A 13,739-nucleotide genomic window follows, 5' to 3' on the forward strand; every position below is an offset into this window, starting at 1 on the left:
TTTCCAGCACTGCCTTAACCCTCTTGGGCATGGAGTTCATCAGAGCTTCACAGGTTGCCACTGGAGTCCTCTTCCACTCCTCCATGACAACATCACGGAGCTGGTGGATGTTAGAGACCTTGCGCTCCTCCACCTTTTGTTTGAGAATGTCCCTCAGATGCTCAATAGGGTTTAGGTCTGGAAACATGCTTGGCCAGTTCATCACCTTTACCCTCAGTGTCTTTAGCAAAGCAATGGTCGTCTTGGAGGTGTGTTTGGAGTTATTATGTTCGAATACTGCCCTGCGGCTCATTCTCTTAAGGGAGGGGATCATGCTCTGCTTCAGTATGTCACAGTTAATGTTGGCATTCATGGTCCCCTCAATGAACTGTAGCTCCCCAGTGCTGGCAGCACTCATGCAGCCCCAGACCATGATACTCCCACCACCATGTTTGACTGTAGGCAAGACACACTTGTCTTTGTACTCCTCACCTCTTTGCCGTCACACACGCTTGACACTATCTGAACCAAATAAGTTTATCTTGGTCTCATCAGACCACAGGACATGGTTCCAGTAAACCATGTCCTTAGTCTGTTTGTCTTCAGAAAACTGTTTGCAGGCTTTCTTGTGCATCATCTTTAGAAGAGGCTTCCTTATGGGACGACAGCCATGCAGACCAATTTGATGCAGTGTGCGGAGTATGGTGTGAGCACTGACAGGCCTCAACCCCTTCAACCTCTGCAGCAATGCTGGCAGCACTCATACGTCTATTTCCCAAAGACAACCTCTAGATATGACGCTGAGCACGTGTACTCAACTTCTTTGGTCAACCATGGTGAGGCCTGTTTTCATTTCTTTAGTGTTGTCACTTGAAAAGATAGAATAAAATATTTACAAAAATGTAAGGGGTGTACTCTCTTTTGTGAGATACTGAATGCATGTCGCTTTTGAGCATTTCTGTAGCTTTTTGCTGTGCTTTCCATGTTGTTTTGCCGCAATTTTAACGTAATTTGCATTTGCGTTTTTTTTTTTTTTTGAAAATTTGTTTTTGGGCAGATTTAAAAATGCAAAACGCAAATCGCGGTAAAAACGCAATACTTGCGTTTTGGATGCAGGTCCGTTGAAGTCTATTACATGCAAAAAGTCCCTGACCCTTTCCAAAAAGGCAGAGGCACAAAAATGCATTAACAACAAATCACCCTAGCTCCACCTGTGAGAAGATAAAGAGCTAAGTGTCGGTGCTCAGTCTGAACGTCCAAACCAAATGTTATTTGAATAAAGCCGGCACATGAAAATACTTCTTCCAAGTAAAGTTCTTTATTCCAGCATGGATAGCGGTGACAACACGACAAATGCTGAAGCGTTTCGGCTTTGCGCCTTCCTCATACCATGCTATGAGGAAGGCGTAAAGCCAAAATGCATCAGCATTTGTCATGTTGTCACCGCTATCCATGCTGGAATAAAGAAATTTACTTGGAAGAAGCATTTTCGTGTTCCGGCTTTATTCATATAACAAAAATGCATTGATGTGAACGTGTTCCATAGGAACCCATGTTAAATAAATTGAATGCATTTCTGCAAAAAAGCAGGAAAAAACGCATTTGTGTGAATCGAGCATTAATCTTAAAGTCATCCATGTCAGCCCTCTTGCTATCCTATCTAGCAACAAATGTTTTAAGCTCTAAATTGATCCCCCTCTCATGTCACAAATGTCTGGCAATCCCTAGATAGCAGCTGTGAAAAATCAGTTATGAACATTCTTACACAATCTAAATACAATGACATCATCTATTCTTTCCCATCAGCTGACATATTTTAATAGAAAAAAATTAAAATTCCAGCCAACGGGCAAAGGAACGGTCAAGGAAATAACTAAAGTAGAGTTTCACAACTGCTGTCTAAGGATTTCTAAATATCTGAGTAGAGTTGAGCGGACACCTGGATGTCCGTGTTCGGCGGGTTCGGCCAAACTTTAAAAAAAAGTCCGGGTCCGTGTCCCGGACTTTTGCCGAACTTTTCCCGGACACCGAACCCCATTGAAGTCAATGGGGACCCGAACTTCCAGGCACTAAAATGGCTCTAAAACACCAATGGAAAGGGCTAGACTGCTGCAAATGGCAGCAAAACGTAGTTAAGAGCATGGCAAGTGCTCTGCAAACAAATGTGGATAGGGAAATAACTTAAAACAACAAAAAAAAAAACAGAAAAATAAAACAATGTTCTTCATCTCTGAAGGACGAGGCCCATATGGAGTAGGAGGGAGGTTGAGGTGGTGGTGGATGTGGCGGTGTCATAGGCGTGTGCACAGGGTGTGCCGGGTGTACCTGGGCACACCTTAATCACCTAGGGCACCTAGCATTATCGCTCTGTTTGCCAGTGAGGAGATGGGAAAGATCTCCCTTGGACCTGCTCTATTTCTCTTTGCCAGCAGGGAGAGTAATGTATCGGGGCCATGTACATGTAGGCAAACACATGCATGTGTATTTAAAATAATATAATGCAATAGGCTGCGCACACCTATGGGCGGTGTAGGTGGAAGCGGCGGTGGAAGAGGACCAGGGCCATATTAAGAGCATCATGGGCTTGGTGCTGAGGATTTTGAAGGGCCTTAAGGGCCGTGCCTTGGCATGCACCCACAGGAGGAAGGGTGCAGCCATGCATGCCTAATTCCACATGGGATGCTGTCTCTGAAGCCCATAAACACATCCATGCATCGGCAACTGTCCCTCCTTGTCCGGCCTTCGTGCTGTGTGGGGAGGTTCTGAGGGAGCTGCCTGGGGAAGCAAGCATAGAAGCCAGACTTCTGTGTTTACAAGTGACAGAAGAGCGGTAACAGTGAATATGGCCAACCCGGGGCCTATATAAAGGTAGGGGCCTGGAGCTGCAGCTCCAATAGCCCCTACGTTAATCTGGCCCTGAGGAGGATGAGGTAGCCAACACTGCTTCTTTTCAGAAATTTTAAATGAGGGTACACCCCAAAAGAGTGAGAAAGAGCAAAAATGGAACAATGGCTGGGTAAGGTCGGTATCCATCGCTATTCTGCACAAGGTACGGAAAAGTCCCGTGGGATCCATGCCTGGTTCATTTTAATGAACGTGAGCTTGTCCACATTGTCTTTGGACAGGCGGCTGCGCTTGTCTGTGATAACGCCCCCAGCTGTGCTAAATACCTGTTCAGATAATACACTGGCTGCAGGGCACGCCAGCACCTCCAAGGCGTAAAGGGCAAGCTCAGGCCATGTGCCCAACTTGGAGACCCAGAAGTTGAAGGGGGCAGACCCCTCATTCAGTACGTCTAGGCGTGTGCACACATACTGCCCCACCATGTTGGTGAAATGCTGCCTCCTGCTAAGACGTTCCATATGAGCTGCTGGTGCTGCTGTTTGTTGTGGCGTGCTGACAAAGCTTTTCCACATTTCGGCCATGCTAACCCTGCCTTCTGAGGTGCTGGCGGTGCCCTGGTTGCGTTGGCGACCTCTTCCTCCTCCACCTCTGCCTTGTGCTTCCACTGTGGCCCCGCTGTCAGGTGGGAATGCCAGCAGCATGGCGTCTACCAGCGTGCGCTTGTACTCGCGCATCTTGCGATCGCGCTCCAGTGAGTGAATTAAGGACGGTACGTTGTCCTTGTAACGGGGATCCAGCAGCGTGGCCACCCAGTAATCAGCACAAGTTAGAATGTGGGCAACTCGGCGGTCGTTGTGGAGACACTGCAGCATGCAACCAAAGGCTGTCCTCTGTGGGAGGTGTATCGTCCGTGTCCTCTGTATCCCCCCAGCCACGCACCAGTGATGGCCATGAGCTGGCCTGGGTGCCACCCTGCTGTGAACATGGTTCCATCTCCTCCAGCTCCTCCTCCTCATCCTCCAGAACTGTGCCCCTGCTGGACAATTGTGTCCCTGGCGTTTGTGTGTGCAGGAACCCACCCTCGGAGCCCCTTGCGAATGACTGCCCTGAAAGCCTTGGAAATGTTACCTCTTCATCCTCCTCCTCCTCATCCTGTGCCACATCCTCTTCCATCATCGCCCAAATTGTTTTTTCAAGGAGGCATAGAAGTGGGATAGTTAAGCTGAGAACAGCGTCATCGGCACTGGCCATGTTGGTGGAGTACTCAAAACAGCGCAACAAGGCACACAGGTCTCGCATGGAGGCCCAGTTATTGGTGGTGAAGTGGTGCTGTTCCGCAGAGCGACTCACGCGTGCGTGCTGCAGCTGAAACTCCACTATGGCCTGCTGCTGCTCGCACAGTCTTTGCAGCATGTGCAAGGTGGAGTTCCACCTTGTGGGCACGTCACATATGAGGCGGTGAGCGGGAAGGCCGAAGTTACGCTGCAGCGCTGACAGGCGAGCAGCAGCAGGGTGAGAACGCCGAAGGTGCGCACAGACGGCCCGCACTTTCTGCAGCAGCTCTGACATATCGGGGTAGACAAACCGGCTAGGCCCAGAGCTGCTATGAGATTTCGCCCGTTATCGCACACCACCAGGCCGGGCTTGAGGCTCGCTGGCAGCAACCACTCATTTGTCTGCTGTTCCATGCTCCTCCACAACTCCTGCGCGGTGTGTGGTTTGTCCCCCAAACAGGCAAGTTTTAAAACTTCCTGCTGTCGTTTACCCCTGGCCGTGCTGAAGTTGGTGGTGAAGGTGTTACGCTGTCCGGATGAGGAGGCGGTAAAGGATGAGGAAGCGGGGTAGGAGGAGTTAGGAACAGGAGGCAAACTGAAGCGCCCTGCAATCCTCGGTGGTGGAAGGACATGCGCCAAATTGCTATCCGCCTCAGGCCCATCCGCCACTGCATTTACCCAGTGTGCTTACTGGTCCACGTATCGGTAGTTAGGTGGACCTTGCCACAGATGGCGTTGCGCAGTGCACACCTGATTTTTTCCCCCACTTGGTTGTGCAGGGAAGGGATGGCTTGCCTGGAAAAGTAGTGGCGGCTGGGCACGACGTACTGTGGGACAGCCACCGACATAAGGTTTTTAAAACTGTGCGTCTCCACCAGACGGAATGACATCATTACAAAGGACAAGAATTTTGAAATGCTGGCATTCAGGGCCAGGGATCGCGGGTGGGTAGGGGGGTACTTCCTCTTCCTCTCAAGTGTTTGGGAGATGGAAAGCTGAACGCTTCCACGGGACATTGTGGAGACGGTTGGTGACCCAGGTGGTGGTGTTGCTGACAGATCCTCTGTTTGCGGGGTGGCAGGTGCCGGTATCACTACAGATGTGGCTGGAGCAGCCGAGACTGCAGCAGAAGAGGAAGCAGGATGAGCCAGAGACGTTTCTTGGTTTTGAAGGTGTCTACTCCACTGCAGCTCGTGCTTTGCACTTAGATGCCTGATCATGCAGGTTGTGCTCAGGTTGAGAAGGTTTATGCCTCGCTTCAGGCTCTGATTGCACAGGGTGCAAACCACTCGTGTCCTGTCATCAGCACATTTTCTAAAGAACTTCCACGCTAGAGAACTCCTTTGAGCTGACTTTGGTGCGCTCGTTCCCTTGCTGTGTTGGGCAGTAGCGGGCGTAGTGTCTAGGGCACGGCTGCTCCACTTCTGCACCCTGCTCCCTCTTCTGCTGTGCTGGTGGCTCTGTGCGACCACCGCCTCTTCCTCCAAACTACTCAGGCCACCTGCATGACGTTCATTCCATGTGGGGTCGAGGACCTCATCGTCATCCACATCATCTTCCACCCAGTCTTCACCCCTGCCCTCCTTGTCGGTCTCCACAATGCTGAACGCTGCAGCAGTTGGCACCTGCGTTTCGTCATCATCGGAGACGTGCTGCAATGGTCCTTGCATGTACTCATCTTGAGAAATAAGTGGTTGGGCATCGCTGCACTCAATCTCTTCCACTTCTGGGGCAGGGCTAGGTGGATGGCCCTGGGAAACCCTGCTGACAGAGTCCTCAAAAAGAACAAGAGACTGCTGTATGGATTGGGGCTCAGACTGCTTGCCTGTGTAATGTTCTGGTACCTCTGGTACCCTTATTCCACTTTCCATTCCGTGTATGCGTCCCACCATTCTCTTCTGGTAGGTGCGCATACACCTTTAAGACCGATGCTGTCATCACTGAGCGCCGCAGAGCGGCTATTTCAACCGCCGGCGTTCTCACTCACATGTTCGTTCAACCTGCCTTGCATCTATGCTTACAAGCGTGTCTCGCTGTGGAACCTCGCTACAGATCCCTGTATCTCGCTACCAGGATCACTTCCTCAGACCCGAACCTCGCTACTGATCCCTGTATCTCGCTACTGGATCACTTCCTCATCACCGGACCCTTCTACTACTATACTATAGTGATAAGTACCCCGCAGGGGAAACCTCCATAACTTACACTACTACTATTGCATTAAGGACTGTTACTACCTATCCATACTATCCTATCATCTGCACTGTTACATAGATTGCTAGCTCTTGAGACTACTACCATCTATCATCTGCACTGCTGCATAGATTGCTAGCTCTCCTGTCTACTACCATCTATCATCTGCACTGCTGCATAGATTGCTAGCTCTCCTGTCTACTACTATCTATCCTTGCACTGGGTTAGTCTATCCTGTATTTGTCATCTGCTGTCCTCACCACCTGTTAGCATACTCGATACTAACCTATCTGCATTCCTTAATACCATCTTGAACTCTCCTGTACAAACCTATCAAGTGCTTACCATCCTTGTCACTGTTCACACCTGTCCCTTCAGCACATCACCTTCATACTATCATATACATCCTATCACTCCAGGAACATCTCATTGAGTGTGTATATATCTGTATGTTGAAGCTGACAGGCCCACGGTGATGAGTCCTGGAGAGTTGGATCTGGTATTCAACACATCTCTACATGACTACTGAGTGGAGATTTTGCAGCTGTAAATCCAGCCTATAACAAAAACGCAGGAGCATTACAGCCTGATTTCCAAGGGGGTGAGGTGAAAGACGGTTGGACATTGGCTGCAGGTGCCAACTCTGACCTTTCTGCAGTAGACTGGGTGGGAGACAATGTGAAGGAACTGGAGGCACTGTCAGCAACCCAATCTACTATCGCCTGTACTTCTTCAGGCCTCATCACATCTAGAGGCGCATTATGCCCTACCAAATACTGCTGCAGGTTCTGTCGCCTACTCACACTTGTGGAAGGTGTTTCACTTGTGCGTGTAGCTGGCACAGATCGGAAAGGTGGAAAATTGGAAAGGTGTATCTCACACGTACCAACACAGACTATCCCGCAATTTAACTGATCCCCAAAGGTTTTTATTGAATAGCGGAATAGGAAATATGATCCAAAAAAGTGTATGTATCTCACACGTACAGAAGCACACTAGGCCCCAATTACTATTGTTTGTACCCCTAAAGGCAGGATGAGGAGTAGGAGGAGTTTGGAACAGGCAGCACCCTCAAATCTTCAGAAGTATGAGATGAACCCCAAAAACTTGGAAAGGTGGATCTCACACGTACCAACACAGACTATCCCGCAATTTAATTGATCCCCAAGGGTTTTTATTGAATAGCGGAATAGGAAATATGATCCAAAAAAGTGTATGTATCTCACACGTACAGAAGCACACTAGGTCCCAATTAATATTGTTTGTACCCCTAAAGGCAGGATGAGGAGTAGGAGGAGTTTGGAACAGGCAGCACCCTCAAATCTTCAGAAGTATGAGATGAACCCCAAAAACTTGGAAAGGTGGATCTCACACGTACCAACACAGACTATCCCTCAATTTAATTGATCCCCAAAGGTTTTTATTGAATAGCGGAATAGGAAATATGATCAAAAAAAGTGTATGTATCTCACACGTACAGAAGCACACTAGGCCCCAATTACTATTGTTTGTACCCCTAAAAGGCTGGATGAGGAGTAGGAGGATTATGGAACAGGCAGCACCCTCAAATCTTCAGAAGTATGAGATGAACCCCAAAAACTTGGAAAGGTGGATCTCACATGTACCAACACAGACTATCCCGCAATTTAATTGATCCCCAAAGGTTTTTATTGAAAAGCGGAATAGGAAATATGATCAAAAAAAGTGTATGTATCTCACACGTACAGAAGCACACTAGGCCCCAATTACTATTGTTTGTACCCCTAAAAGGCTGGATGAGGAGTAGGAGGAGTATGGAACAGGCAGCACCCTCAAATCTTCAGAAGTATGAGATGAACCCCAAAAACTTGGAAAGGTGGATCTCACACGTACCAACACAGACTATCCCGCAATTTAACTGATCCCCAAAGGTTTTTATTGAATAGCGGAATAGAAAATATTATCAAAAAAAGTGTATGTATCTCACACGTACAGAAGCACACTAGGCCCCAATTACTATTGTTTGTACCCCTAAAAGGCTGGATGAGGAGTATGGAACAGGCAGCACCCTCAAATCTTCAGAAGTATGAGATGAACCCCAAAAACTTGGAAAGGTGGATCTCACACGTACCAACACAGACTATCCCGCAATTTAATTGATCCCCAAAGGTTTTTATTGAATAGCGGAATAGGAAATATGATCAAAAAAAGTGTATGTATCTCACACGTACAGAAGCACACTAGGCCCCAATTACTATTGTTTGTACCCCTAAAGGCAGGATGAGGAGTAGGAGGAGTTTGGAACAGGCAGCACCCTCAAATCTTCAGAAGTATGAGATGAACCCCAAAAACTTGGAAAGGTGGATCTCACACGTACCAACACAGACTATCCCGCAATTTAATTGATCCCCAAAGGTTTTTATTGAATAGCGGAATAGGAAATATGATCCAAAAAAGTGTATGTATCTCACACGTACAGAAGCACACTAGGCCCCAATTACTATTGTTTGTACCCCTAAAAGGCTGGATGAGGAGTAGGAGGAGTATGGAACAGGCAGCACCCTCAAATCTTCAGAAGTATGAGATGAACCCCAAAAACTTGGAAAGGTGGATCTCACACGTACCAACACAGACTATCCCGCAATTTAATTGAAATCCAAAGGTTTTTATTGAATAGCGGAATAGAAAATATGATCCAAAAATGTGTATGTATCTCACACATACAGAAGCACACTAGGCCCCAATTACTATTGTTTGTACCCCTAAAGGCAGGATGAGGAGTAGGAGGAGTTTGGAACAGGCAGCACCCTCAAATTTTCAGAAGTATGAGATGAACCCCAAAAACTTGGAAAGGTGGATCTCACACGTACCAACGCAGACTATCCCGCAATTTAACTGATCCCCAAAAGTTTTTATTGAATAGCGGAATAGAAAATATGATCAAAAAAAGTGTATGTATCTCACACGTACAGAAGCACACTAGGCCCCAATTACTATTGTTTGTACCCCTAAAAGGCTGGATGAGGAGTAGGAGGAGTATGGAACAGGCAGCACCCTCAAATCTTCAGAAGTATGAGATGAACCCCAAAAACTTGGAAAGGTGGATCTCACACGTACCAACACAGACTATCCCGCAATTTAACTGATCCCCAAAGGTTTTTATTGAATAGCGGAATAGAAAATATGATCAAAAAAAGTGTATGTATCTCACACGTACAGAAGCACACTAGGCCCCAATTACTATTGTTTGTACCCCTAAAAGGCTGGATGAGGAGTAGGAGGAGTATGGAACAGGCAGCACCCTCAAATCTTCAGAAGTATGAGATGAACCCCAAAAACTTGGAAAGGTGGATCTCACACGTACCAACACAGACTATCCCGCAATTTAATTGATCCCCAAAGGTTTTTATTGAATAGCGGAATAGGAAATATGATCCAAAAAAGTGTATGTATCTCACACGTACAGAAGCACACTAGGCCCCAATTACTATTGTTTGTACCCCTAAAAGGCTGGATGAGGAGTAGGAGGAGTATGGAACAGGCAGCACCCTCAAATCTTCAGAAGTATGAGATGAACCCCAAAAACTTGGAAAGGTGGATCTCACACGTACCAACACAGACTATCCCGCAATTTAATAGATCCCCAAAGGTTTTTATTGAATAGCGGAATAGGAAATATGATCCAAAAAAGTGTATGTATCTCACACGTACAGAAGCACACTAGGCCCCAATTACTATTGTTTGTACCCCTAAAAGGCTGGATGAGGAGTAGGAGGAGTATGGAACAGGCAGCACCCTCAAATCTTCAGAAGTATGAGATGAACCCCAAAAACCCCAAATATCATTCAGCTCTGCTGCAGGCCACAATTTAATTTTTTTTTAACCCAAGGCTGTATATTGAATAGTGGAATAGAAAAAAAGTGTATGATTTTTGAAACCACTCAATAATAGCACATGTGAACTGAACACAGCAGTGTATGATCAGTCAGCACAGCACAGCTGAAGGAAAAATGCTGCACACAGTGCCTGATAGAAAAATACTTTTCTCCCTCCTCCTCAGTGGGCAAAAAAGATTGTGTTCACTGCACCCCAAAAAAATTGTGTTCACTCCACCCCAAAAAGATTGTGTTCACTGCACCTCAAAAAGATTGTGTTCACTGCACCCCAAAAAGATTGTGTTCACTGCACCCCACACACAGCAAAATGGATGTGGACCACTGACACCTGCCTATCTCCTATCCCACCCCACACAGCAATATTGATTGTAGTTTGTAGAACACACTGACCCTAAAAATCAGCAGACTCTCTCCCTAAAAGGATTGATAAGATCGTAGATCGGTCACTGCAAACCCCACACAGCAATATCGATTGTAGTTTTTAGAACACACTGACCCTTAAAATCAGCAGACTCTCTCCCTAAAAGGATTGATAAGATCGTAGATCGGTCACTGCAAACCCCACCCCACACAGCAATATCGATTGTAGTTTGTAGAACACACTGACCCTAAAAATCAGCAGACTCTCTCCCTCAAAGGATTGATAAGATTGTAGATCGGTCACTGCAAACCCCACCCCACACAGCAATATCGATTGTAGTTTGTAGAACACACTGACCCTAAAAATCAGCAGACTCTCTCCCTAAAAGGATTGATAAGATCGTAGATCGGTCACTGCAAACCCCACCCCACACAGCAATATCGATTGTAGTTTGTAGAACACACTGACCCTAAAAATCAGCAGACTCTCTCCCTAAAAGGATTGATAAGATCGTAGATCGGTCACTGCAAACCCCTCCCACACAGCAAAATCGATCATAGAAAACTGACCCTAAAAATCAGCAGACTCTCTCCCTAAAATGCCTACAACTCGCCCTGCCTAACACACTCCGACCTGTCCCTCAATTCTATCCGGACACAAATGTTTTTTTTTTCCTGTCTGTCCCTAATCAGCAGCCAGCACGTTGATGTGTGCTCTTTCCCTGAACTAAACAGCAGAATGACGCCGCAGCGGCGCTGCCTCGAACTTATAAAGACTTGGTCACATGCTTCAGACGGCCAATCACAGCTACTAATACATTTGTAGGCATGGCTGGGATGGCTTAGACACACCAGTTAAACGCTTGTTGATTGGCTGTTGAAAGCCCGCCATGAAAAGCGCGCCAATGCATGCAAAACCCGGAAATAAAATGATCGAACACGGATTTTTACCCGAACATACAGTAAAGTTTTCGGGTCCGTGTTCGGGTAACAAAAATCCAATTATTCGGTACGAACACAAATAATACAGTCCGTGTTCGCTCAACCCTATATCTGATACATAAAAGAGTGGGCAGTGAAAGAAATGTTAGCAGCCTCTATGCAGAGGTACTTTTGGATTGGATAGCAAGACAGATCACCTGGTTTACTTTAAAAACGTTTTATATTCGTTAGTGGCTGACTTGCTGCACATGATTTCCATCTGTTTTCCATATCACCTTCATGAAACATCCAGTTTGTTGGGCCCACTGTTAAAGCACCCACCTGAAAATGAAGGTTTTACAAGGTAATACTGACAGAGCAGAGAGCCTGTATGTTTGCAGGCCAGTTACTGTGGGATTGGCAGCCCATCCTACAAACCTGAAAACAAACTACATACCTGTGCATGTTTTATACCACACATACCTACCATAGTATACTGTTGCCGCATATAAAATATGTATACATAAATTTAGAAAAATAAATCTAGAACATTATTATAATACAAAAAATGGATTTTTGTTTATAGATGTATTTTGTATTTTTTAGCTCCACCTCCTTTATCAAGACGACGATCTCTAGTGCACAGCCCTGATGATTCTCCAGATATTGCTCCAAGCAGAAAGCGGAGACAACGTGGTCAGAAAATGTTTTATACAGAAGTAAAAGAAAATGTTATTAAGCCTGAAGACGTAAATTTAAGGTACAATAATTTTACCAGTATAGGTGTGTAGTATGCTAAGGTTGTGCGCAAAATTGAGAGTATTCATGTCCTGAAAATGATTGCAAAAATTAGGAGGTTCCAAGAACATTTTCCCATTTTGGCAAAAAAGCATTGGAGCCATGGTGGAAGCCAAAACTAAGAAGGTTTTTTGTGTTTTTTTAAGAGTGCCATACAGTAGGTTTATATGGCTCCTGAGGATTACAGTAGCACATTTCAACTAGACAGGGACTGTTCTTGTGCCAAAAAATGTCACTTCACTGCCATTCTTCTCTCTACTCCCTTTTCTTTCTTTTTTTTTTTTCCTTTTTTCATTATATGCCCTAGTGAATAGTATTTTTACAACCCCATATGGTCCTGTACCGATATTTTACATTCCCTATACCACTGTGATACCCTTCTTAAACTCCTATTTAAAAAAAGTGGTGGTTGTTGGATTCGTAGACATACTGTACATCCCAAGGGTGCTAAAGTGTAGTGGGGGTGCTCTTTATAGTATGTTATTCTTTGCACCAATACAAGTATGTTAACATTTTCATAGTTTCATAGAAAATCTCTAAATAAAGATTACAAAAAGTTCCCCTCAATAGCCAAATTATTTTTCGTAAAGAAGAACAACTAATAGAAAAAAAAAGGGCACAAAAAAAAAAAAAAAATTAAACACAGTGAACTACCCTAAATATACTCTCCAAAAAACACACCCCTGTTACCCGGAAGATATGAGATTTAATTTACCTCAGATAATATTCGGGTTAAATGAGAGTTCTTTGACCATGAGTAACAGCTTCAAAACAGCAATATGAATTTATTGATAAGTAGCCTTGAAGCCTAAATTAATTCACAACAATTTTATCTCTAGTACATACAAAAAGGAAAATATTCAAAGTTTAACTGAACACATATAGCGCATGGGATTCAAATTATTATGATATGCACCGGAAGACAGACAACAAATACTACAAACATGTATACATTTTAAGTGCTAGGAGGTGTCCTGATATTTACCAGTGGTTTGATGATATGGGGTCCCCTTCTCAGGTCCATGGCTCCAACTTCCTCTCTGCTCACCTTGGAATAATATACCCCTCTATCCCATAGACTTGTATAGGGCTATTCTGATTGGTTCAGCTATGCTGCCCTGTTCCTCCCTCTAGGCGTATCTCGTTCAGGATTGGACAACTTCCTCCTCGCCTAGCTTAGCATAATTCCATCCCTTGCTAACCCCTCCTCTCTGTTGGAGGGAGAATTTAATTGTACATGTTGATTTGCTCTTAAATTGAAATTTAAGATCTGCAAGGTCATATCCGGGGCACATTGTCCAACCCTCAACAGATGGTCCATCTTCATTGCATATCTTAATGAGAGTTCTTTTATATGGAGTCTGAATGACATACACTATCGCCTTGGCCCCAGGATGTCTGGCTAACCGGAACTTAATTACAGAGTGGTACTATTTTGCATATCAGTATGTGTAAATAGCAGGCCACCTCGCAGGTAGCAAACAGCTCGCCCTTC

The 13,739-nt window shown here is 45.5% G+C and overlaps 1 protein-coding gene across 1 annotated transcript in view; it reads left to right on the top strand.

Annotated features, from left to right (window-relative positions):
- Positions 1 to 13,739, top strand: part of XRCC4 (X-ray repair cross complementing 4) — a 629,438-nt gene that overhangs the window by 426,365 nt on the left and 189,334 nt on the right. Inside the window, exon 7 of the mRNA XM_082253034.1 lies at positions 12,053 to 12,206. Coding sequence (XP_082109160.1) covers positions 12,053 to 12,206 — 154 coding nt within the window. The remainder of the gene's footprint in view (positions 1 to 12,052; positions 12,207 to 13,739) is intronic.

The sequence above is a fragment of the Pelophylax lessonae genome (genome assembly GCF_965119305.1).
Source record: "Pelophylax lessonae genome assembly, chromosome: 1".
Taxonomy (NCBI): domain Eukaryota; kingdom Metazoa; phylum Chordata; class Amphibia; order Anura; family Ranidae; genus Pelophylax; species Pelophylax lessonae.